Genomic DNA, 27,452 nt, shown 5'->3' with positions numbered 1-27,452 from the left:
TTCAGCGGCAACAACCTAAACAAAAGTTATGTTGCCCAAACTTAACTTCCTGTAGACCTCCACAAAGAATCAATATCTGTTGAGTATTAAATTTACAACACAATATACAATACATACAATGAATATATAATACAATATTCATATAAATTAATATTAATATGAATTAACTATGAAATAAATTGTTATATTATAGCCACTAGCCAGACTGAGAACCAGAAACAGACCGGATGTAATGAATGGACATGTGAACTTCAGGCCAGGCGCCCATAGTTACTGTAGTAAAGCCATGGTTTTTGCCAATAGTAATCAATACACAAAAAAAAACATGGTTAATTTCCGTGAGGGTAATTACAAGTACAATTTTTCTGTATTATTTGTGTCCCTTTCAAAAATTGCTCTCGAGAAATTGTGTCAATTGTTTACCCGAAATGTACACACAAATGCTTTGCTTTAGGGCTGGATGGGTGTTAGTCAGAAACTGTATTTCACCTTATATGGCTAGTGATGAGAATGAAGAAATAAACATGTTGCAATCTGGCTCATGCCCTGCCCTATGAGTTCATTGGCCACACTCTAAATCATTCAACCATATTAATTTTGTTTATAAAAGCGCAAATGTGTTATTAGTTCAATTGGATTCAACAGCTGCATTTTAGCTCAATGTTTGGGATGCTGATCTTTACATACACACTGCTGCTTTTCTATCATTTTTATGCAAACGCAGAAAACACTCTTTGTCGAGCAATGGGAGACCCTAAATACCCGCTGCTGTATAAGGATGGAGACATAACAATTGGAGGACTGTTTGCAATCCACAGGCAAGAAACACTGTCTTCATCTGAGTTCACAAAAAAAACTCAGCTTCTGTCATGCTCCAGGTTTGTTACTTTCAAAACTTTTAATAAGCATTAGAGGCAGACAATGTATTACAAAAACATCTGTTCATGTTTTATTTTTTTCATGTGTATGAAGTCTATAAACAGATTATGTATGAAACATGAATTTTTAAAATATCAGAACAAATATGTTTTCCACCTCATTTAGCATACTGGTTTAATATTTTCACAGTGTGAATCTAAGAGATTTTCGGATGGCTCAAATCATGACCTTCGCCATTGAGGAGATTAACAAAAGTGGAACATTGCTCCCAAATATTTCTATTGGCTACAGAATCTATGATACCTGTGGTTCAAGAATGTCTTCTATGAGTGCAAATATGGCGGTGATGAATGGAGAGCAGTTTGCAGCAGAGGACAAATGCAATGGAGAGACTATACATGCTGTAATAGGAGATACAGAGTCTTCAACAACAGTGACTTTGTCAAGAACCACAGGACCTTTTAAAATTCCAGTGGTAAGAGGGAATAAAAGTAAAAGTAATTTTACACACAACAAACTTATGTCTGCTTGAATTTGTCCTATGTTTTTATTTTTCAGATAAGTCCCTTAGCTGCATGTGAATGTCTCAGTAATAGGAAAGATTACCCCTCATTCTTTAGAACTATTGCTAGTGATTATCACTACAGTGAAGCACTTGCATACATAGTCAAACACTTCGGCTGGTCTTGGATTGGAGCTGTGAACAGTGACAATGACTATGGAAATTATGGAATGGCCACATTTCTGAAAATAGCCCAGGAGGAGGGCATTTGTGTAGAGTACTCTGTGAAATTCTACAGAACAGAACCTGAAAGAATAAAAAAAATTGTAGATGTAATAAAACAAGGAACCGCAAAAGTGATTGTTGCATTTATTTCCTTTCTTGATATGGGATTACTAATTGACCAGTTAAGTACTCAGAACATTACAGGGTTCCAAATAATTGGTTCAGAAGCATGGATAACTGCAAAAGATTATATCACTCCAAGTAGCTTTCGTGTGCTGGGGGGATCACTTGGGTTTGCTATAAAAAAAATCCATATTGAAGGGTTTTCAGATTATGTTATCAAAGCATTCTGGGACACAGCTTTTCCATGCTCACAGAGAAAATATAATTCATCTCAAACTGAATTAAATTGCATCATAAATCAAGATCTCCTTGTGCTGAAAAATTACAACAAAGATGTACCTGACCAACGATATTCCAGTAATGTCTACAAAGCAGTGTATGCTGTGGCTTATGCACTACACAATCTGCTAAAGTGCAAAGAACAAGAAGAATGCAAGAAAAGCCTCCCAATACAACCACATCAGGTAAACTAGCAAATAAAATAATTAAACATATTGAGAGTGCTAGACATAGAGAAGAAAGCCTTCAGAGTGTTAAATAATAAAATTTTTTACCCTAGATTGTTGAGGGGCTGAAAAATGTCAATTTCACAATAAAGACAGGAGATCATGTGTGGTTTAACAGCACTGGTGCCACTTTACCCCAGTATGAACTTTTAAACTGGCAGCAGGACTCTGATGGATCATTCCAGTTTAAAACAGTGGGTTACTATGATGCCTCACTGCCCCCTGACCAGCGCTTTGTTCCAGACAATAATAACATTATCTGGGCTCGAGGACAGCTGCAGGTAAATTACATTTTACTGATTTTCCTAAGAGGTTTGTTGAAATTGGTACAGAATTTACATTTTTTATTACATTTTAAACTAGGCCTGTGTGAGTCTAATGATTCAAAGGATTTTTTTTGTCTAGAAATATTCAGCATACATTACTTAAAAAGGTGGTTTTCAAAACTGAAATATTCTGTCTTAAAAATATTGCCGTCTGTTGATTCTTGACATGTATTAAATATTGTACATTGTTGTTTTTCATGCAGAAGCCAAGGTCTGTGTGCAGTGAGAGTTGTCCTCCAGGCACTAGGAAGGCTGTACAGAAAGGAAGACCAGTCTGCTGTTATGACTGTATTCCATGTGCAGATGGAGAAATCAGTAATGAGACAGGTAAACTTCAGCCCAAATCAAAGATTCAAAGAAAACTGGTTAGCTGCTCTTTTTGTGTTCTCCTTCTACTGTTCAGGATGCAGTTTCTTAGCAAAGGAGTAAATAAATGAAATAGTTTCCTTTTGTTTCTAACTATAGAAAATCTCTTTCCAGATTCAAATAACTGTATGCAGTGTCCAGGGGAATTCTGGTCTAATACTGAAAAAAATAAATGTGTCTTAAAGGCTGTAGAGTTTCTGTCATTCACAGAAGTTATGGGTATAGTGCTAGTCTTTTTCTCACTGTTTGGAGTAGGAATAACTGTTCTGGTCACAGTCCTGTTTTACAGTAAGAAGGACACCCCCATAGTAAAAGCCAACAACTCAGAGCTGAGCTTCCTGCTGCTCTTCTCATTGACTCTGTGTTTTCTCTGTTCACTTACTTTCATTGGTCGCCCCACTGAGTGGTCCTGTATGTTACGTCACACAGCGTTTGGGATCACTTTTGTCCTCTGTATCTCTTGTGTTCTGGGTAAAACATTAGTTGTGTTAATGGCCTTCAAGGCCACACTTCCAGGAAGTAATGTCATGAAATGGTTTGGGCCTATACAACAGAGACTCAGTGTTCTTGCCTTTACACTTATACAGGTTCTTATCTGTGTGCTTTGGTTAACAATATCTCCTCCTTTTCCCTATAAAAATATGATATATTATAAAGAGAAGATCATTCTTGAGTGCAGTCTAGGTTCTACTGTTGGTTTCTGGGCTGTACTGGGTTATATTGGTCTACTGGCTCTCTTGTGCTTCATTCTGGCTTTTCTGGAACGGAAGCTGCCTGATAACTTCAATGAAGCTAAATTAATCACATTCAGTATGCTCATATTCTGTGCTGTGTGGATCACATTTATTCCAGCTTATGTCAGTTCTCCTGGAAAATTTACTGTAGCTGTGGAGATATTTGCCATTTTAGCCTCAAGCTTCGGTTTATTATTCTGCATATTTTCACCTAAATGTTACGTCATCCTGTTTAAGCCTCAACAAAATACAAAACTTAATTTGATGGGAAAAACACAAACAAAGCACTATTGAGAATGCAGTTGATGATACAGTTTCTTGTAAGAATTATTGTTGCAGTGCAACTGTGACCTTATTTGTTGACCGCACATAAACTGTTTCTTAAAGACTGTTCCACATGTACGTACACTATTTGTTTGTTTCATTGACCAAGCCGAAAAATGTAGTTTAAACTCTGTCCAATAAAGACCTTAAGAGTTTTTTTTATGGATTTTTTCTTTGATATGCAGCATCCTTGAAAAAGACATATTTGTTGTTTTGGCTGAGTGTATAGAGGTTATTGTAACAGTGTAATGTGAGGAAATCAACATGCATGAACAGGCATACAATTTAGGGTTATATTTAATCCAACACTTAGGAGATAATTGGATAAACTTTAAAGTACACATCAAACGAATGCAAGCACGGAGAGTTAACTTTTAACTTAAATAGTGGTATTAGGACTAACTAAAAGGACTAAATGGTAAGCAGGTAAACATAAGTTTGAGTGCAGAAACCTAATTAAAACCTTTTCACTGTCTGTGGCCATTTTTGAGCATACATGTAAACATGCATTATCCAAACGAAAGTGCTTATAATTCATGCTAATTCATCCTACAGGTTATTATTCATGAATGCTTTGGAATACACACTTAAGTCTGATCTCCTTTAAACGCTACTCCTTAAATATTAAAGAAAATGTAATGAATGGGGCAGGCACCCATTCATCCAGCCACTGTCCTCTTCCAAAGACTGTTCATGAAATACTTACTCATTGCTCTCTTCCTTTTTGTTCACATAAAAGCAATGCTGTTTCATTCATACATCACCTACTGGCAGTTGGACTATGTTTATATGACTATGTATATATGCCAGTAGAAAATCGATTTAATCATACACTAGACATGATTATATCTCACAGAGCCGATCGTAGCTATATAGATATTATACATCAAAGCGACGATGTCACCGATTGCCATCTTATAACATGTACAATGCGCACTGCAGAAATCAGCCGTATAACTCGTTATCGACAGGGTAGAACAATTACCTCGACTACTAAAGATAATTACGCAAATAGCTTGCCAGATCTGACTCCTTTAATAACCATACCAATAAATACAGAATCGCTCTATGACATGACCAGCAACTTCAGCACTATTTTCTCTAACACATTAGAAACGTCTTGGTTACGGATGTAACCTCGGTTCCCTGATGGAGGGAACGAGACGTTGTGTCGAACCGACAGAATGGGGTTTGTCTTGAGAACCTATCATCTTCTGAGTATTTAGAAAAGGCCAATAAAAATTGGCGAATGAAATTTGCATGCCGGGCTGCTCCCCGGATGTCCGGGTATAAGAGGGAAGCCGGCGGGCTCATTCATTCACCTTTGGTCTGAGGAGCCTAAAGCATCCTCCCCCGACCGCTGGGGTGGGCGGCCAGTGTTGTGGCATGAGGGACACAACGTCTCGTTCCCTCCATCAGGGAACCGAGGTTACATCCGTAACCAAGACGTTCCCTTTCTGTCGGTCTCTCGACGTTGTGTCGAACCAACAGAATGGGGTTCCTATGGAAAACGCCACAGCACTGAGCCGCGTGACAATCTCTGCGGAGCGACGTTGACTGGCCTGGGAGAGTCAGACGAACACGCTAGCGCGAAATTATGACCTTCCAGTGGAGAGGAAGGGGGACCCAGAGCTTTCCACATAAAGTTGGGAAGCCCCCTAACGCCGGCCGTAACGGGCAGAGGCCTGATTCTCTAAATGGCGAGAAGCCGCCCGGCACCGTAAGGGCCACTGGGTAAGCATTATTCCCCCCTGGGGGGGAAAAACGCTGCAGAGGCCACTACCTACCGTAGGGAGGAATTAGTGGAGACACCACATGGTCTCACCATCAGGGGAGAACTCATGGGAGGAATGTGCGGACTGCAGGAGTTAACCGCAAGGTGGGAGTCCACCTGGGGAGGTCATGGGTTGCCAAGGTGGGAACCATTCATGAGGATACATCAGACGGAACAGCCCACGGAGGGGGGGTTACCACGTCTGGAGCACTAGGTCCGGTTAGAGCTATGTGGGAGATAACTCAACTGTTCCCCGGTCTAAAGGGGCAGGGCTGCTCTGCCCAGCCTGTCCCCTGGAAGGGTACTTAGTGATGGATGGAATGCCTGTTCTTTACCCGAGGGGAAAGAAGTGAGGCGGGATCGCCACTGCTCCCCCCGGAGGGGGAAGGGCTTCCGCAGGCGTATGCCCTACCGGCTGCCAGTCCCACACCTTGCCAGGATGCGGGCTGACACCGGTTCCGCGCGTAGGTATTAGAACCTCACGGAGTTGTTAGGCATAGCCCAACCCGCAGCTCAGCAGATGTCTGCCAGAGAGGTGCCCTGAGCCAGCCACGAGGGGTGTGCCTCACCCCCAACGGGCAGGAAAAAAGATCGGTATGCCCTAACGAGGGCATCCAAGATCCAGTGCGCCAGCCTCTGTTTGGAGAGAGCCCTCCTGCTGACCTCCGAAACAGACAAAGAGCTGCTCAGAGCTTCTGGGCTCTGCGTGCGGTCCAAGTAGAGGCGCCGTGCGCGTACTGGACATAGCACGGATAGGTTGGGTCTTCCTCCCCGGTGGGGAGCACCTGCAGGTTCACCACCTGGTCTCTCGGGAGAGTGGTAGGAACCTTGGGCACATAGCCGGGGCGGGGTCTCAAGATAACGTGAGAATCCCGGCCCCGAGTTCTAGGCAATCTGCGGACACGGAGAGTGCTTGTAGATCCCCTACCCTCTTGGAAGTGAGTGCAATGCGGAACACCGTCTTTATCAAGTCTGAGAAAGAGCGGTAACCCCGAGAGGCTCGAAGGGAGCGGGGCCTCTTGAGGCCCGCCACCTAGGTCGCAAGAGGGTATGGAGCGCGGATAAAGTGGTCACCCTCTCGCGCCCCTTAGGAACCTAATGACCAGGTCGTGCTGTCCCAGAGGCTACCCAGCACTAGGGTCATGATGAGCGGCCGTAGCGGCTACATACATTGCCAGTGTGGAGGGGGAGAGGTTACTCCTCCGTCTCTTTTGAGGACGGGACAGCCCGTACCCGACCGAGCAACTACGCGGGTCATCTCGCCGAGAAGAGCACCAGGACGAGAAGAGGCGCCACCTATGGGCGTATAGCCGCCAAGTGGCCGAAGCCCTAGCCTGAGTGACGTCCCAACCGGACCGGGGGTGGGTCACTCAGGATCTCCTCGTCCCGTCCAGACATGGAGACCAGGTTTTGCCTGAGATGCCGTAACGTGCCCCTTCCCCTGGGGAAGCTGTCCGCCAGGGGGAGCGGCCAGGGAGGAGTTGTTGTCAGAGCCTCAGCTCCGAGAACCAAGTCCTGGTTAGGCCGAAGGGGCGTAACTAGTACCACTTGATGCTCCTCTTCCCTGTCCTTGCACAGGCCCTGTGCAATGAGGCTCACTGGGGTGAAGCGTACTTCCGCTTGTCCCGCGGCCAGCTGTGCGCAAGGGCATCCGTGCCGAGGGTACCTTGGACAGGGAGTACACAAGCGGACAATGGGAGGAGTTCGGGGAGGCAACAGGACCACCTGTGCCTGGCCAAACTGCCCCCAAATGAGCCGGCTGCGCGGGGAGGGAGTCGCCACTCTCCGCAAGGCGTCAACTGACGAGAGAGCACATCGGCTGTCTGGTTCAGGACGCCTGGGATGTGTGTGGCTCGCAGGGAGCTGATCACCTGCTGACTCCAGAGGAGGAGGCGTCGGGCGAGTCAAGTTAGCTGCTGTGAGTGAAGAATACGCCACAGCAGCTGTGCTGTCCGACCGGAGCAGCACGTGCTTCCCTGCATGAGAGGAAGTCCCTCATTGCAAGTAGCACAACCCACAACTCTAGCCAGTTGAATGCCAACGCAGGCGGTGGCCCGTCCACAGCCCCGACACTGCTTGCCCGTTGCACACGGCACCCCTTAGGGTGTGTCGGCAGAAAAGCGTGTGACCAACGCCTGCTGCCGGTGTGCCACGCTCTTCAAGGAACTTGACTCTGCCGCCAGTGTTGGAGCGGTCGTATATGCATCGACCCGAGGGGGGGGCCACCCCCGCCGAGGATGCCATGAATCCCAGGAGCCTCTTGTTACAGGGGGACCGCTGACTGTCTGATCTCAGGCAGTTCAACACTGAGCGGGCGCGCTAGTCCTCGCGCCCCCCCCTGGGGGTGAGCGGGGCCGCTCGTGAGGACAGAGTCGAGTTCCCTACCGAGAAAGAGGATGCTCTGCACCGGGGAGAGCTTGTTCTTATCTCAGTTGACCTGTGGCCCCACCGATCTAGGTGCCGGAGCAAAAGATCCCTGTGTGTACACCACAGATCTCGAGAGTGTGCCCAAACTTGAGCCAGTCGTCGAGATAGTTAGTACCCATACACCTCCTTCCCAACGGGGAAGGAGGGCGGCTTCCACGACCATCGTAAAGACTCGTGGAGACAGGGACAGACCGAAGGGAAGGACCCTGTACTGATATGCCCGTCCCTCGAACGCGAACCGTCGGAACGGCCGATGTCGAGGGAGGATCGAGACATGAAGTATGCGTCCTAGGTCGATTGCCACGAACCAGTCCTGACGCCTGACGGACGCCAGGATGCGCTTCTGCGTGACCATCCTGAAAGGCAGCTAGTGTAGGTGCCTGTTCAGAACACGCAGATCTACGATAGGGCGCAACCCTCCGCCTTTCTTAGGGACAATGAATTACGGGCTGTAAAACCCGCTGAACACCTCGGCCGGTGGGAAGGGCTCGATCGCTCCCTTCACCAGAAGGGAGGCGACCTCCGCCCGAAGTACGGGGGCATCCCTGCCTCTGACTGAGGTAAAAAAGGGGGCCCCGGAACTTGGGCGGATGTGTAGCGAACTGAATCGCGTAGCCGAGACGGATCGTCTTCCTCAGCCAGCCTGACAGTCTGGGCAGGCTCCCAGAACTGTGACAGGGGGACTAGAGGTTGATCTGCTTCACCGCCCCCGCGGAGGGTGGTTCGATGGCTAGCAGTACGGATTCCTTGCCGGGGGAAGCCCCCCGGGGAGGAGATCGGCTCTGCCATATTTCCTGCCTGGCGTCTGCGCAGCTCAACGCACTGTCTGACTGAGAGTGCTGAGGGCTGGTGTTTATACTCGACATTGCGCTTTGCCATGACGCAACGTCGAGTTTGCCGTTCACCGTCGTGCAGAGGGTGAGAGCGGCTGAGGTAACCCAGAGAGAGAGGAAACTCTCCTTTTTGAGAGTAAGTGGGCGCCAGCCCCCCGGAGGGGACCAGCAGATGGAGGGACGGGGCAGGATCCGTCCCTATCCGACTTCCCAGCGATGTGGCTGGGGTCGGGCCCAATGGTAGCCTCGATCCCCCTGAGGTGTTCCCATGATGGCCGCTGCCCCGCGGCTGCTGACGGGCGATGGTCTCCTCTTCGCTGTCTCCTCTAGGGGGGCACCTGCCCAGAGCTGGAGGGCGTTGAAGAGGACCAGGGCTGCTGGGAAGCAGACAGTGCACGGGACTCGACGGCCGAGGCGGCCGAGTTGCGGCACGGAGGACTGCTTCTTACTGTCGAGAACCCTCCGGGGAGGCCGTGTGCGGGTCTCGCGCCCCCCCGGCGGGCGGGGGTTGAGCGGGGCTGCTGCGGCTCGACAGTAACACCAACCAGCCCCCCCTTGCGAGACGGGTACGTCGAGAAAGCGGACCTTCTCAGCGTTACTCATCTGCGCAAGTAGAGGCCAGAGGAGTTTCTCATAGACCACAAGTGTGGACATCGTCCGACGCAGGGCCCGCGTGGTCACCTTGGTCGCCCGTAGAGCGAGGTCGGTGGCGGCGCGGAGTTCCTGCATAAGCGCTGGGTCGGTCTTACCCTCGTGGAGCACACTCAACGCCCTGGCCTGGCAGGAGCCATAGCGTGGAGAGAGGAGGCAGCTTGGTCCGCCGCAATGTAAGCTCTCGACACCAGAGATGCCGAGACACCACATGCTTTGGACGGGAGTCTAGGTCGAGCCCGCCCAAGTGGCCGCCACCTACGGGCACGAGTGCACCGCGGCGGCATACTCCACCTGGGGGACACCGACGCATCCTCCAGCTGTCTCAACCTCGAGGGAAAAGAGGGTGACAGAACTTTGTTTGACGTGAAACGTGCCGGGAAGGGGCGTTTCAGGTCTTACAAAGTTCCTCATGCACTTCCGGTAAACACGGCACTGGGGGCGGGCGCGGCTTGGAGCCACGCTCAAGGCAGTGCGGGCACTGCAACCCAACACTCACGGCGGCCCGGGAAAGCATGGCTGACATCTCGACATCCGCTTTTTCCTGGGCTCGACCCCCCGAGGGAGGGAGCCCGAGGAATCGTCGGAGTCGGATGGCAGTACGTCACCCCCCGATGCTGCAAGAGAATCTCATCATCACGCATCGTGTCCGAATACGTGATTGAGGAATAAGACGGCGGACCGTCTTTTTTGGGGAACGGTCAGACAAGCGAAACGAGGTGTGAACGGTCCGTGAGCCGTGGCTGGCGGATTATCGCTCACAGTAATCCTCATATCACCCTCGCTGCTTGCCATAGCGGACGGCAGGGCTGTAGTCCTGCCGCCACGGAACTGGGAGCAAATGAGGTGGTGGCTGAGTCCCGTGGGAACACAGCCACCTGTGACGCAACGTCTGAATCATCACCGCCCGCAGTGCGGGCAGGACGTATCCACAACGTCTGCCCCAGCGTACTGGAAGCAGGCATTGTGTCCGTCCCCCTCCTCGATGAGTGTGTTGCACCCATGAGAACAGCGGGACAAGCCACGCTGGAGAAATTTGCTCTTTTAGAAAAAGAAATTTGCTCGAACACCTCCGGAACTGCCGAGACGCCCAGGGGAGAGTCACTGCAGGAAGGGACCGTCCGCTGTCCACGTTGTAGATTCCAGCAGAATACCAGCGAAGAACTGGAAGACCAGTGAAGATCTGGAGCTGCTCATCAGATGCGTAGGCTCTGAAGAACAAAAGGTGAATGAATGAGCACGCCGGCTTCCCTCTTATACCCGGACATCCAGGGAGGAGCCCAGCATGCAAATTTCATTCGCCAATTTTCATTGGCCTTTTCTAAATACTCAGAAGATGATAGGTTCTCAAGACAATCCCCATTCTGTCGGTTCGACACAGTCGAGAGACCGACAGAAAGGGAACTGTCGTACCTATGAAGTCAAAAAAGATTAATGAGAAAAACATAGCACCTTGGCACAATAGCACCACTCGCGCCCTTAAAAGAGAAACACGTAAACTGGAGAGCAAATGGAAAAAAACCCAATTAGAGGTCTTTAAAATTGTGTGGAAAGAGAGTGCAAACTGCAAAAAAAGGCACTAAAAGCAGCAAAGGCTAAGCACCTCCGAAACCTCATAGAAACTAACAAAAACAATCTAAGGTTTTTATTTAATACAGCTGCTAAATTAACAAATAAGCAGACATCATCTGACCTGGTTATTCCACCGCACCTTGGTAGCAATGAATTCATGATTTTTTTTACAGAGAAAATCGAAAACATATGAGACAAAATAGTAAAAACTCAACCTTATAGTATGTCCTATGAATTAGTACCAACCATCGCCCCGAAAGAAGCCTCATTAAGCCCCTTATCAAGAAACCAAACTTAGACCCCAGTGAACTAGTAAACTATAGACCGATTTCAAATCTCCCTTACATGCCTAAATACTAGAAAAGTAGTGTCCACTCAGTTGTGCTCTTTCTTACAAAATAATGACATACTCGAAAAATTTCAGTCAGGCTTTAGACCGCATCAAAGCACTGAAACTGCACGCGTTAAAATTACAAACGACCTGCTTATAGCATCAGACAAAGCAAAGGTAACATCTCACTCCTAGTCCTGCCTGTCCTTTGTGTGAAGTGAAGTGAAAGTGACCTATTAGTCGGGTATGGTGACTAATACCCGAAATGTGACCTCTGCCCATACCGAAATGTGACCTCTGCATTTAACCCATCCAGAGAGTAGTGAACACACGCACAGCAAGTCGTGAACACACGTAAACCCGGAGCAGTGGGCAGCTATCATGTCCTTAGTCTGATATAATGATCTGCAGAAAAACTCTTTCCCTTTCTGTCGGTCTCTCGACGTTGTGTCGAGCCGACAGATGGGGTTCGTTCTTGTGAACCTATCGCTTCCGACTATTTTAGAAAAGGCCAATGAAATTGGCGAATGAAATTTGCATGGCGGACTCCGCCCCGGATATCCGGGTATAAAAGGGAGACGGCGTGCTGCATTCATTCAGCTTTTGTTCTTCGGAGCTTTCACATTGTATCGACTTCGAGACTTCAAACTCTACACCGAATTACTGCTGGAATCTTACGACGTGGTTCAGCGGACTGTCCCTTCCTGCGGCGACTTCCCCTGGGCGTCTCAGCAGTGCCAGAAGTGTTCTCTAAAAGAGCAAATTTCTCCAGCGTGGCATGTCCCGCTGCTCTCTTGGGTGCAACACACTCATCGAGGAGGGGGACGGACACGATGTCTGCTTCCAGCATGCTGGGGCAGACATTGTGTATTCGTCCTGCCCGCACTGCGGGCGGTTGACGATTCAGAGGTTGTGTTCATGGGCGGCTGTGTTCCCATGGGACTCAGCCACCACCTCGTCTGCTCCCCGTAAACAGCGAGGGTGATATGTGGATTACTGTGAGTGTTAATTCCTCAGCCACTGGCTCGCGGACCGTTTGCACCTCGTCTCGCTCGTCTGACCATTACCCAGGAGGCGTATTCGGAAACGGTGCATTATGATGAGATGTCCCTTGCAGCATTGGAGGGTGACTTACTTGCATCTGACTCCGACGATTCCTCGGAGCTCCCTCCCTCGGGGGGTCGAGCCCAGCAAGAAGCGGACGTCAAAATGTCAGCCATGTTTTCCCGGGCCGCCGTGAGCGTTGGGCTGCAGTGCCCGCACTGCCTCTCCAAGCGCTCGCGGCTGGATACATGGTGCCTCGGGTTTTAGCGTGGCTCCAAGCCAAGCCCCAGTGCCGTGTTTACCGGAAGTGCATGAGTAACTTAGAAAGGACTGGAATGCCCCCTTTTTCGGTGCGTCCACGTCAAACAAGTTCTGTTGCCCTCGAGGGTGAGGCAGCTGGAGGATACGTCGACCTCCCCCAGGTGGAGTGTGCCGTCGCAGTGCACTTGTGCCCGCAGACGGCGGCCACCTGGGGGGGGCTCGGCCTAGACTCCCGTCCGGGGCATGTGGGGTCTCAGCATTTCTGGTGTCGAGAGCTTACATTGCGGCGAACCAAGCTGCCTCCTCTCTCCACGCTATGGCAATCCTGAGGCCACGGCGTTGAGAGAACTCCATGAGGGTAAGACCGACCCAGCGCTTATGCAGGAACTCCGCGTCGCCACCGGCCTCACTCTACGGGCGACCGAGGTGACCACGCGGGCCCTGTGTCGGGCGATGTCCACACTTGTGGGCCATGAGAGACACCTCTGGCCGAACCTTGCACAGGTGAGTGACGCCGAGAAGGTCCGCTTTCTCGATGCACCCATCTCGCAAGGGGGGGGGCTGTTCGGTGATACTGTCAAGCAGCAATTCTCGACAGTAACGAAGCAGACAGAGGCATATCCTCCCCCGCCGCGACTCGGCCACCCTCAGCCATCGAGTCCCGTGCACCGTCTGCTTCCCAGCAGCCCTGGTCCTCTTCGACGCCCTCCGGCGCCCCCTCAGGCGGCCCCCCGGAAGAAGACGTCAAGGAGGAGACCACCACCACATCAGCAGCCGCGAAAGCAGAAGCGGCCCTCATGGGAAGACCCCGGGGAGATTGAGAATACCATCGGGCCCGACCCCAGCCATTCCATTGCTGGGTGGTCGATCCGGCACGGTTCCTGCCCCGTCCTAACAGCCCATTTCTCAAAGGGAGTTTCCTCTCTCTCTGGGTGTTTATCACAGCCGCTCTCACCCGCTACACGACGGTGGTCGGCAACTCGATGTTGCGTCACAGCGAGACACAATGTTGAGGATAATCAGCAGCCCTCAGTACTCTCAGTCGACAGTGCGTTGTGCTACATTATCGCCAGGCAGGTAAGTCAGCAGAGCCAATCTCCTCCCCGGGGGCTTCCCCACGGCGAGGGATCTGCACTGCCAGCCATCGAACCACCCCCTGGGAGGTCGATGAAGCAGATCGTACCCCTAGCCCCGGTCTCAGTCCCTGGGAGCCTGACAAGAGCCCCCAAACCATCACGGTGGCTACGGGATACGATCCGTCTCGGCTACGCGATCCAACTCGCCAGACGCTCGCTCAAGTTCAGGCCATCCTCTCAACCTCAGTCAGAGGCAAGGATGCTCCCGTGCTTCAGGCCAGGGTCGCCACCCCTCTGGCAAGCGATCGTGCTCGTCCCTCTAGCCGAGATGTTCAACAGGCTTTGCAGCCCGTACTTCATCGTCCCCAAAAAAGGCGGGGGTTGCTAGATCTGCGTGCCCTGAACAGGCACCGACTCAAGCTGCCATTCAGGATGCTCGCGCAAAAGCGCATCCTGGCGTCTACCAGATGTCAAGATTGGTTCATGGCAATCGACCTGAAGGACGCTTACTTTCATGTCTCGCTTTCGAGGGCGGGTCCTCTCTCCCTACAAAGTCCTCCCTTTCGGACTGTCCCTGTCCCCACGAGTCTTCACGAAGATCGTGGAAGCCGCCCTCACTCCCCTTGGGGAGAGAGGTGTGCGGGTACTATACTGTCTTGACGACTGGCTCATATTGGCACACTCGCGAGATCTGTTGTGTACAAACAGGGACCTAGTGCTCCGGCACCTAGAACGATTGGGACCACAGGTCCGAGAAAAGAGCAAGCACTCCCCTGTGCAGAGCATCCTCTTTCTCGGTATGGAACTCAACTCTGTTCCATGGCAGCACGACTGACTACAGAACGCGCTCAGTCAGTGTTGAACTGCCTGATCAGCGGTCCCCCTGAAACAATTTCAGAGGCTCCTGGGCACATGGCATCCTCGGTGGGGGTGGATGTTAGAATTGGCTAGAATCTAACTTTATGTCTAGGTGAAATTCGTAGTCAGTCAATGAAACACACAGAAGTTCTGGATCCAGGGAGCAAAGAATGACACAGACACAGAAGTACAGTTGACTCAAGTCTCAATCACGTTATGGCATCCCAGGCCAAACCTCTGGAACCTCCATGTCTGGCCCCTGGATGGGACGAGGAGATCCTGAGTGGCCTACCCCCGACAGTGGTGGAGACCATCACCCAGGCTAGGGCCCTGCCACTAGGCAGTTGTACGCCTGTATCGTTCGGGAATGTGCTGTCCTTCCAACAGTAGAGACTTGAGGGCAAGTCTCTAGGACAGCACGACCTGGTCAGTAGGTTCCTTAGGGTCGCGAACGTGCTCCGTACCCTCTTGGGACCTAGAAGTTGTCCTGGCGGGCCTCGAGAGGCCCCCCCTTTGAGCCCCTGGGAGAGGCCGCTCTTCCTCATCTTATGAGGAAGACGGCCCTCCTGGTGGCGCTTGCCTCCATCAAGAGGGTAGGGGACCTACAAGCACTCTCTGTGTCCACGGATTGCCTAGAATTCGGGCCTGAAGACTCTTACATGATCCTGAGACCACAGCCTGGCTACGTGCCCAAGGTTCCAACCACTCCCTTTCAAGACCAGGTGGTGAACTTGCAGGCGCTCCCCACCGTCGCTACGGCATACCAATCTCAAGATCTCCCCTGCCCGTTAGGAGTGAGGGCACACTCCACTCGGGGTGTAGCCTCCTTGTGGGCACTGGCTCAGGACGCTTCTCTGGCAGACATCTGCAGAGCTGCGGGTTGGACTACACCCAACATACTCTGCGTGGGACCAGTGTCAGCCCGCATCTTGCAGGACAACAGGTAAGAAACGGTGACCGGTAGGGAGTACACCTGCGAAAGCGCCTTCCCCCTTACCTCTAGGTGGGTGAGTGCACTAATTCCGCCTCCCTTCTTCCCCCCACTGCGTGAAGAATAGGCATTCAATCCATCACTAAGCACCTTCCTGGGGACCGGGCTGAGCAGAGCAGCCCTGCCCCCTTAGGCCGAGTAACAGTTGAGTTATCTACCAGGTAGCTCTAACCGGACCTAGTGCTCCAGACGTGATAACCCCCCCCCCACTGGGTGGTTCCGTCTGATGTATCCTCATGAGTGGTTCCCACCTCTGCAACCCATGACCTCCCTAGGTGGACTTCCACCTTGCGGTTAACTCCTTCAGTCCACATATTTTCGCATGAGTTCTCCCCTGATGGCGAGACAATGTTGGTGTCTCCACTAATTACTCCCCATGGTAGGTAGTGGTCTCTGTAGCGTTTTTCCCCAAGGGGGAATAATGCTTAGCCAGTGGCCCTTAAGGTGCCGGGCGGCTTCTCGCTGTTAGAGAATCAAGGCCTCCGACAGTGACGGCCAGTGGCAGGGGCTTCCCACCTTTTCTTCAAAAGCTCCGGGACCCCCTACCTCTCCACTGGATGGTTACAATTTTGCACTAGCGCTCACGTCTGACTCGCCCAGGCCAGTCAGCGTCGCTCTGATAGAGATTGTGATGCGGCACAGCGCCATGGCGTTTTCCATAGGAACCCCATCTGTCGGCTCAACACAACGTCGAGAGACCAACAGAAAGGGAACGTCTTGGTTACTGATGAGACGTTGTGTCCTTCTTGCCACAACGCGGGCCGCCTGCTGCAGCGGTCGAGGGATGCTCTCAGGCTCCTCAGACCAAAGGTGAATGAATGCAGCACGCCGTCTCCCTTTTATACCCGGATATCCGGGGGTGGAGTCCGGCATGCAAATTTCATTCACCAATTTCATTGGCCTTTTCTAAAATGGTCGGAAGCGATAGGTTCTCAAGAGCGAACCCCATCTGTCGGCTCGACACAACGTCTCGTTCCCTCCATCAGGGAACAGAGGTTACATCCGTAACCAAGACGTTTTCATGTAACAGCTATGGAGCGAATATTGTGCCTAAACTTAACAAACAAATAGTCTTGGTTATGACTGTAACCTCCGTTCCCTGATGGAGGGAACGAGAAGTTGTGTTGAGAGACAGACTGGGGTTTGATCTTGAGAACCTGTCATCTCCGAGAGGAATTTTAAAACGCCAATGGGCTTGGTGAATGGCACATGCATGCCAGTACCAGCCCCGTGCATACGGGTATAAAAAGATGGCGGCGGTCATTCTTTCACCCTTTGGGCTGAGGAACCTGAGAGACATCTCCCGGTCACTGCAGCGGGTCGACGAAGCGTTGTGGGATGAAGACACAATGTTGTGTTGAGAGACAGACTGGGGACCTATCTTTTCACGCCATGGAGCTGATCCGTATCACGACCTCCAGCGGAGCGACACTGACTGGACTTAGCGAGTCACAAGTGTCACTCAAGGTCTCGTCGTCCCGTCCAGGGGCCGGTCATGAAGATTCCAGAGGCCTGGCTTGGGGTGCCACACCGTTCCATTCCCCTGCGACAGAAGGTCCTTCGTCAAGGGAATCGGCCAGGGGGGACAGTCGTCAGAGCCACCAGGTCTGAAAAACAAGTCTGGTTGGGCCAGTAAGGTGCAACTAGCAGTAATTGATGCCCCTCTTCCCTGACCTTGCACAGAACCTGTGCAAGGAGGCTCACTGGGGGGAAGGCGTACTTCCACTTGTCCCACGGCCAGCTGTGTACTAAGGCATCCGTGCCATTCTTCGGTCAGGGAGTACCAAAGCGGGCAATGAGTGGAGTCCGGGGAGGCAAACAGGTCCACCTGCGCCTTGCCGAACCGCTCCCACATGAACCGAACTGCGAGGGGATGGAGTCGCCATTCTCCATTTGGCGTCCCCTGACGAGAGAGCGCATCGGCTGTCTGGTTCAGTTTACCCGGGATGAAGGTGGCTCGCAGGCACTTGGTCACCTGCTGACTCCATAGGAGGAGGCGTCGGGTGAGTTGTGACATCGGCCGTGACCGTATGCCGCCTTGGGGATTGATGTACGCCATGGCAGCCATGCTGTCCGACTGGACCAGCATGTGTTTGTCCTGCACGAGGGGCCGGATCATCCTCAGTGCCAAAAGGACAGTGACAGTCAGTAACTCTAGGCAGTTGATGTACCATCGCAGCCGGGGACCCGTCCACTGCCCCAATACTGCTTGGCAATTGCACACGGCACCCCACCCCTGCAGGGAGGTGTCTGTCATCACCACGATGTGCCTCGAAACCTGCCCGAGTGGAACCCCAGTTCGTAGAAAGGCCAGATCTGACCAGGGGTTGAGGGTGCGAAGACACTGAGGCGTTACCATAATGAGCCTAGTGCCGGTGTGCCACACCGTCCAGGGAAAACGACTCTGAAACCAGTGCTGAAGCGGCCGCATGTGCATCAACCCGAGAGGGATTACCCCTGTCGAGGATGCCATGTGCCCCAGGAGCCTCTGAAAATGTTTCAGCGGGACTGCTGGAGTCTGCCTGACCAAATTCAGACAGTTCAGCACCGACTGCGCAAGCTCGTTGGTGAGACGCGCTGACATACGGAGTATAGTTCTATACCGAGATAAGAAGAGCTCTGCACTGGGGAGAGCTTGCTCTTTTCTCGGTTGACCCGTAGTCTCAGACGGTCTAGGTGCCGGAGCATGAGGTCCAACCGGACCAGCACGTGCTTGCCCTGCACGAGAGGTAGTAGCCTCCTCAAAAGCAAGTAGCACAACCAACAACTCTAGGCAGTTGAAATGCCAATGCAGGCAGGGGCCCGTCGACTGCCCAGACCCTGCTTGCCCGTTGCACACGGCACCCCAACCTCAAGGAGGTCATGGAGACCAGGGGATTAGAGTGAGTCGGAAGAAAAACATGTGACCATGCGCCTGCTGCCGGTGTGCCACGCTCTCCAAGGAACTTGACTCTGTAGCCTCTGAAATTGTTTCAGGGGGACCGCTGACTGTCTGAAAGCTTCAGGCAGATCAACACTGATCGGGCGCACTCTGAATTCAGTCGCACTGCCTGTGGGAGGCCGCGTGGGTGCGGGCTTCCTCGTTGCGGGTCTTGAGCCCCCCGCGGTGGGTGAGCGGGGCCGCTCATGTGGACAGAGTCGAGTTCCCTACCGAGAAAGAGGATGCTCTGCACCGGGGAGAGCTTGCTCTTCTCAGTTGACCTGTAGCCCCACCGATCTAGGTGCCGGAGCACCAGGTCCCTGTGTGTACACCACAGATCTCGAGAGTGCGCCAAACTGAGCCAGTCGTCGAGATAGTTTAGTACCCGCAAACCTCCTTCCTCTGTCACCACCGACCTTCGTAAAGACTCGTGGAGACAGGGACAGACCGAAGGGGAGGACCCTGTACTGATATGCCCGTCCCTTGAACGCAAACCGTCGGAACGGCCGATGTCGAGGGAGGATCGAGACATGAAGTACGCGTCCTTTAGGTCGATTGCCATGAACCAGTCCTGACACCTGATGGACTTCAGGATGCGCTTCTGCGTGATTAACCTGAAAGACAGCTATTGTGTAGGTGCCTGTTCAGAACACACAGACCCAAGATAGGGCGCAACCCCCCGCCTTTCTTGGGGACAATGAAGTACAGGCTGTAAAACCCATTGAACATCTCGGCTGGTGAGACGGGCTCGATCACTCCCTTCACCAGAAGGGTGGCGACCTCGGTCCGAAGTACGGGAACATCCTAGCCTCTGACAGAGGTATATCGGATGCCCTGAAACTTGGCGGGCGTGAGGCGACTGGATCGCGTAGCCGAGACGGATCGTCTTCCCTAGCCAGCCTGACAGCCTGGGAAGCCGGACAGGCTCCCAGAAATGAGACGGGGACTAAAGGTACGATCTTTTTCATCGTCCCCCGGGGGGTGGATCGACGGCTAGCAGTATGGATTCCTTGCCCGGGGAGGTCCCCCGGGGAGGAGATCGGCTCTGCTGTTTTTCCTGCCTGGCGACTGTGCAGCTCAATGCACTGTTTGACTGAGAGTGCTGAGGGCTGGTGTTTATACTCGACTTTGCGCTTCGCCATGACGCAACGTCGAGTTTGCCGTACACCGTCATGCAGAGGGTGGAGCGGCTGTGATAACCAAGAGAGAGAGGAAACTCTCCTTTTTTGAGAGTGCGCGGCGGCGCGGATTTCCTGAATAAGCGCTGAGTCGGTCTTACCCTCGTGGAGCTCTCTCAACGCCCTGGCCTGGCAGGAGCCATAGCATGGAGAGAGGAGGCAGCCTGGTCCGCCGCAATGTAAGCTCTTGACACCAGAGATGCCGAGACACCACATGCTTTGGACGGGAGTTCAGGTCGAGCCCCCCCCAGGTGGCCGCCGCCTACGGGCACGAGTGCACCGCGCGGCGGCATACTCCACCTGGGGGAGAAAGACGTATCCTCCAGCTGTCTCAACCTCGAGGGAAGAGAGGGTGACCGATCTTTGTTTTTGTGATATGTGCCGGAAAGGGGGTGTTCCAGGTCTTACAAAGTTCCTCATGCACTTCCGGTAAACACGGAACTGGGGGCGGGCGCGGCTTGGAGCCGCGCTCAAACCCGAGGTGCCATGTAGCCAGCCGCAAGTGCCGGGAGAGGAAGTGCGGGCACTGCAACCCAACACTCACGTCGGCCCGGGAAAGCATGGCTGACACTTCGACGTCCGCTTCTTCCTGGGCTCGACCACCTGAGGGAGGGAGCCCGAGGAATCGTCGGAGTCGGATGGCAGTACGTCACCCCCCGATGCTGCAAGAGACATCTCATCATCTCGCATCGTGTCCGAATACGTGATTGAGGAAAAAGACGAGGTGTGAACGGTCCGTGAGCCAGTGGCTGGTGGATTATCGCTCACAGTAATCCTCATATCAACCTCGCTGCTTGCCGTAGTCCTGCCACCACAGAACGGGGAGCAAACGATGTGGTCCCGTGGGAACACAGCCACCCGTGACGCAACGTCTGAATCATCACCGCCCGCAGTGCAGGCAGTACGTATCCACAACGTCTGCCCCAGCTTACTGGAAGCAGGCATCATGTCCGTCCCCCTCCTCGATGAGTGTGTTGCACCCATGAGAACAGCGGGACATGACACACTGGAGAAATTTGCTCGTTTAGAAAGGAAATTTGCTCGAACACCTCCGGAACTGCCGAGACGCCCAGGGGAGAGTCACTGCAGGAAGGGACCGTCCGCTGTCCACGTCGTAGATTCCAGCAGAAAAATGATCACCAAAGATCGTAGAGAAGCTCATCATATGCGTAGGCTCTGAAGAACAAAAGGTGAATGAATGAGCACGCTGGCTTCCCTCTTATACCCGGACATCCGGGGAGGAGCCCAGCATGCAAATTTCATTCGCCAATTTTCATTGGCCTTTTCTAAATACTCAGAAGATGATAGGTTCTCAAGACAAACCCCATTCTGTCGGTTCGACACAACGTCGAGAGACCGACAGAAAGGGAACCCAGAAGACATCTCGGTTAGAAGGACGGGTTCGATTGCACCTTACACCAGAAGGGCGGCAACCTCGTCTCAAAGCACGGGGGCGTTCTCCCCTCGAACCAAGGTGTGGAGAATGCCCCGAAACTTGGGCGGCGCCTGGTGAACTGGATCGCATAACCGAGATGGATCGTCCTCTCTAGCCAGCGTGACGGTATGGTGCACTCTTGCCACTGACATAATATACCCTGTGTCCGACAGTAGCCTACTGTCATGGACATTCGTCATATCGCTTAAATAGATTTTTAAAAATTGTACTGTAAAAAAGTTTATTTTCACCTTATTTGTCACGTTTATTATAATAGTTTATGATAAATAGAACAAAATAATGTTTATCACGTTTATTTATAATGTTTAATACAATTATTTAATATATTTTAAATGAAACACAATTGTCTATAACATTCATTTAATCTGTTTATTTTTAAAAAAGTAGAAAATAACTGTCAACAAGAACAAACACAAGTGTATATCATCATGTCTACACTGGACGTGGAGCAATGCGACGTGACAAAAGACAATAGAATGCATTAGAACCAATTATAATTTTAGATTTTGTCCACACTGGATGTGGCGTGGCACGACGTGACAATCCCATTAGAACAAGCCATGTGTCGTATTGCATCGCTCACGGTGTAGACAGTGTTAACATACATTCGTGGCATTAACGGTTACTTTCCTCCTGGTAATTCTATTTAAGAGGTTGATTTGCGCTGTGTCATGGGAAATAGTGATCGTACATCTCATGCATTGTGGGTAAAAATGAGTCAACGAACGTAGGGAATGAGTTGTTCACTCAGAATTCGGACAACACTACAAAATGGAGGACACCTGATATAGTGCACTAGGCGTGCACTAGCAGCAGATTCAGACACAGTTAAGCACTCTTTATTAAATCAATCTGTTCTCCCCATTATGGTGTTGTCGCGTCATTGTATTTGTAGTTCTCTTGAATTCAGTTGTATTCAGTAAACATCCGTGAGTGCATTCCTACATGTCTCTGGTCTGTGGCTGTCCCTGACATCAATCAACTTGTGGAAGTTGTGGCCTAGTGGTTAGGGAGTCGGACTCGTAACCAGAAGGTCACTGGTTTGATTTCCGGGGACAGCAGGTAGCGACTGATGTGCCCTTGAGCAAGGCACCTAACATCCGTTTGCTCCCCGGGCGCTGCAGTGATAGCTGCCCACTGCTCCGGAGATCACGACTTCAAAACACATTTTAGCAAACCATGAAAGAGTGCCTTAATATAGTGGATTCATGTAAACCATTTATTAAAGTTGCATTTTCACAGGTTACTAACGTTCATAACTCAAGAATAAATGGTTCACAGGTGATCACTTTACATTTAGGTGTATGTTCATAACTCATTAATAATTGGTTCACACGAATCCACTATATTAAGGCACACTTTCATGATTTGCTAATATTTTATGACTCTTAACATTTATAAGTTAGGTGTTTGAAGTTGTGAATGAATACTTCACAGGCATCCACTTTTCTTTAAAGTGCACTTTCATGGGCTGTCAATACTTCTAAATATATGATTCACATCAGACATGTAGCCTTGTGAGCAAGCATTCTGTTTCTACAATAAATAATACATACATGTTTTCTGGTTTTTATTAACTATTGGAAGTAATTGAATCATTAATAAAACATTATAAACAAATAAGTTTACGACTACCTTTGTGCATTTATTGTTAAAAAGTAATCACAAGTTTGATGAATTTATCTTGGTAAACAAGAAAAAAACTGCTTTGGATAAGCATCATGATCTGAAGGCATTCCGGAGGGAACCGTAAGACATTCGGAATCGGAGCAAGAAATATGGTTTGAAAAGTGACATAAGATATGAAATATACAATAATAAGATAAAACAACTTAACACCCTAAAGTCTCCAGTCTGACAGCCTATTTTGCAAATAAATAATGAATGAATACATTTATTAAGCATTTATAACATGTGAGTTAAAAATGGCTCACTATTTGGCAGGTATTTCGTTAGAATCCTTTTCATTTACCCAGTTATAACTGCTTCATGATGCATTTGTAAATGACTTATTAATCATTAATGAACACATTTACAATTGCTTTATAAGGGGAACCTTAATGTAAAATGTTACCAAAATGAATACTCGACTAAATTTATGCACAGATATTGAACAGAATAATCAAATTGTTTTTCATAATGCACTTTAACCAGTATTTAAAAAATGAAGTCAGAGAGATGTCGGTTTTGCCTGTTTTAGATAAATAAGTATCACAATACGCCGATGCAGTCACGTCATAGAAAAATAAGTCATCAGTGTCCCAATGTGTACTGAGCCAGAGTCCTTACCAGTGCAACAAAAAAAAAAAACATGTACATGTTATACTGATCCACGAACTTGGGTGCTAGGGATCTGATTGAGACACAGCCAGTGCCTTAGTTCTGTGGCAAAAAAAAAAAATCAGTTATGCCCTGCCCTATATGAGGTTATTGGCTATGCCGTTTCTCAATATTAATTAAGTCTATAAAAAGGTAGATAATGTATCATGTCAACTGCATTTTGGCGCCTGCTGGCAAACTCAGTCTTTGAGATGCTTATCTTTTTGTACACACTCCTTTGCCATCACCTTTATGCAAAGGCAGAAAACACACTTTGCCGAATTATTGGAGACAATAAATACCCATTGCTTTCCAAGGATGGAGAACTGATTATTGGAGGACTGTTTGCAATCCACAGAGAGGAAACATTACCTTCATTTGAGTTCACACAAAAACCTCAGCTTCTGACATGCTTTAGGTTTGTTACAATGGAAGATTTTGAGAAATATTTCAGCAAACTATCATGACATTTTAAGCAGGAAATGTGAAATATAAATAACAAAAATGTTACTTTTTCTCCTTATTTGTTTAATTATGTATTGCATTTGTATTTAACTCTACTGGTTTAATGTCTTTACAGTGTGAATCTAAGAGATTTTCGGATGGCTCAAATTATGACATTTGCCATTGAAGAGATTAATAGAAGTGAAACTCTTCTCCCAAATGTTTCTATTGGCTATAGAATCTATGATACCTGTGGTTCAAGATTGTCTTCTATGAGTGCAAATATGGCAGTGATGGATGGACATGAGTTTGAAGCAAGAGACAGATGCAACGGACAGACTCCTGTACATGCTATCATAGGAGATACAGAGTCTTCCACAACCGTTTATCTGTCCAGAACAACAGGACCTTTTAAAATCCCAGTGGTGAGAAGGAATAAAAGCAAACGTTTGACACATTGACTAGACCAATGAGTGTTTTTCTTGACATCCTTTTTATATTTTTCAGATAAGTCCTTTAGCCACATGTGAATGTCTCAGTAATAGGAAAGAACACCCATCTTTCTTCAGAACTATTGCTAGTGATTATCATCAGAGCAGAGCACTTGCACACATAGTCAAACACTTTGGTTGGTCTTGGATTGGAACTGTGAACAGTGACAATGACTATGGAAACAATGGAATGGCCAAATTTCTGAAAACAGCACAAGATGAGGGGATTTGTGTAGAGTACTCTGTGAAATTCTACAGAACAGAGCCTGACAAAATAAAAAAAGTCATAGATATAATGAAACAAGGAACTGCAAAAGTGATTGTAGCATTTATATCCTTTCTTGATATGGGATTGCTAATTAAACAGTTAAGAATTCAAAATATTACAGGACTACAAATGATTGGTGCTGAAGCATGGATAACTGCAAAAGATTATATCACTCCAAACAGTTTTCATGTGATGGGAGGATCACTGGGCTTTGCAGCGAGAAAAAGTCATATAAATGGATTTGCAGATTATGTTATAAAATCATTCTGGGAAAAACCTTTTTCATGCTCACAAAGAGATGGGAATGCATCTAAAGCTGAATTCAACTGCAGCAGAGATCAGGATCTACTTTTGTTTAAGAATTACAATGAAGATGTGCCCGAACAAAGATATTCAAGTAATGTGTACAAAGCAGTGTATGCTGTGGCTTATGCACTACACAGTCTGCTCAAGTGCAAAGAAAATAAAGGTTGTGAAAAAAGGCCTGACAATACAACCACAACAGGTAAAATTTAGCTAGACAAGTTTTAAAGAAAAACAATGTTTTTACATTTATATCTAACAATGTGGTAAAACGTCTCAGTGATAATATTACAAAACACTTTTTACTAGGTGGTCGAGACTCTGAAAAAGGTCAATTTCACTGTAAAGTTTGGAGATCGTGTATGGTTTGAGAGCAGTGGTGAAGCAGTACCCCAGTATGAAGTTGTGAACTGGCAGCAGGACTCTGATGGATCAATTCAGTTTAAAGCAGTGGGTTACTATGATGCCTCACTGCCCCCTGACCAGCGCTTTGTGCTTAACACTGAAAACATCATCTGGGCTGGAGGACAGCTGGAGGTACGCTAAATGTTTATCCTATAGTGTTTTTTTAACTGGCAAAAGAAAAAACTTTTATATGCAAACTGAAAATACCATGCTGAACAAAAAATCTAAGATTCTGTCTCAAAAATACTGTCATTTTTAAATTTTTTGTAGTCTGTCTAAATTATTTGTTTATAATATGGTAACCCATGTAGAAGCCAAGGTCTGTGTGCTGTGAGAGTTGTCCTCCGGGCACTAGGAAGGCTGTACAGAAAGGAAGACCTGTCTGCTGTTATGACTGTATTTCATGTGCAGATGGAGAAATCAGTAATGAGACAGGTAAACTTCAGCCCAAATCAAAGATTCAAGAACAAATAGTTAGTTGTTCCGTTTGTGTTCTCCTTCTGCTGTTCAGGATACAGTTTCTTATCAAAGGAGTCCAGAATATGGAATATATGTTCTTTTGTGTCTAACTATGGTGATCACAATCTGTTTCTTCCAGATTCAAATAACTGTATGCAGTGTCCAGGGGAATTCTGGTCTAATGAGAAGAAAAATAAATGTGTGTTAAAGGCAGTAGAGTTTCTGTCATTCACAGAAGTTATGGGTTTAGTGCTAGTCTTTTTCTCACTGTTTGGAGCAGGAATAACTGTACTGGTCACAGTCCTGTTTTACAGTAAGAAGGACACCCCCATAGTAAAAGCCAACAACTCAGAGCTGAGCTTCCTGCTGCTCTTCTCATTGACTCTGTGTTTTCTCTGTTCACTTACTTTCATTGGTCGCCCCACTGAGTGGTCCTGTATGTTACATCACACAGCGTTTGGGATCACTTTTGTCCTCTGTATCTCTTGTGTTCTGGGGAAAACAATAGTTGTGTTAATGGCCTTTAAGGCCACACTTCCAGGAAGTAATGTCATGAAATGGTTTGGGCCTGTACAACAGAGACTCAGTGTTCTTGCCTTTACACTTATACAGGTTCTTATCTGTGTGCTTTGGCTAACCATATCTCCTCCTTTTCCCTACAAAAATATGAAATATTATAAGGAGAAGATCATTCTTGAGTGCAGTCTGGGTTCTACTGTTGGTTTCTGGGCTGTACTGGGTTATATTGGTCTACTGGCTCTCTTGTGCTTCATTCTGGCTTTTCTGGCTCGGACGCTGCCTGATAACTTCAATGAAGCTAAATTCATCACATTCAGTATGCTCATATTCTGTGCTGTGTGGATCACATTTATTCCATATTATGTCAGTTCTCCTAGAAAATTCACTGTAGCTGTGGAGATATTTGCCATTTTAGCCTCAAGTTTTAGTTTATTATTCTGTATATTTGCACCTAAATGTTACATCATCCTGTTTAAGCCTCAACAAAATACTAAGCAAAATTTGATGGGAAAAGCACCAAGTACTATTAAGTAACACATACTAAAGTAACTAACATACTAAATACAACACACCAGTAAAATGCAACTCTGTAAGTCTTATCTAGCAAGACTGATGCCTCTGAAAGCTTTGATTTATTCCTAAACAATAGTGACCACTTAACTCTATTAATTAATTTCTTCATGATGTTCCTAGTTTGACACTAACAAACTCCAAATAAACCCAATTTTATCACAAAAGCAAAAAGGCCCAGCGTCTCTGTGATGTTGTCTTTGGGTTGGTTATGCTCTGTAGTATTAAAACAAAGAGTAAAGTTGTGAAATGAATGAGATTGTAAAATTACATGTGCTTTCACATCCTATCCCAACTCATGTATAGAGGTAACATTA

General features: G+C 48.8%; 1 protein-coding gene and 1 pseudogene across 1 annotated transcript; both read left to right on the top strand.

Annotated features, from left to right (window-relative positions):
• Positions 1-651: 651 nt before the first annotated feature.
• On the top strand, positions 652-3,955 carry LOC130562941 (extracellular calcium-sensing receptor-like). Its single transcript, XM_057348281.1, has 6 exons — positions 652-878; positions 1,069-1,354; positions 1,438-2,193; positions 2,289-2,516; positions 2,765-2,888; positions 3,042-3,955. The coding sequence occupies exons 1-6, from the start codon at positions 661-663 to the stop codon at positions 3,953-3,955; spliced, it is 2,526 nt and encodes an 841-aa protein (XP_057204264.1). The 5' UTR covers positions 652-660.
• Positions 3,956-23,888: 19,933 nt separating this feature from the next.
• Positions 23,889-27,099, top strand: LOC130562544 (extracellular calcium-sensing receptor-like; annotated as a pseudogene).
• Positions 27,100-27,452: the final 353 nt, after the last annotated feature.

Source organism: Triplophysa rosa, linkage group LG12 (assembly GCF_024868665.1).
Source record: "Triplophysa rosa linkage group LG12, Trosa_1v2, whole genome shotgun sequence".
NCBI lineage: Eukaryota > Metazoa > Chordata > Actinopteri > Cypriniformes > Nemacheilidae > Triplophysa > Triplophysa rosa.
The sequence above is the reverse complement of the archived record's forward strand: the minus strand, read 5'-3'. Positions and strand labels throughout refer to the sequence as shown.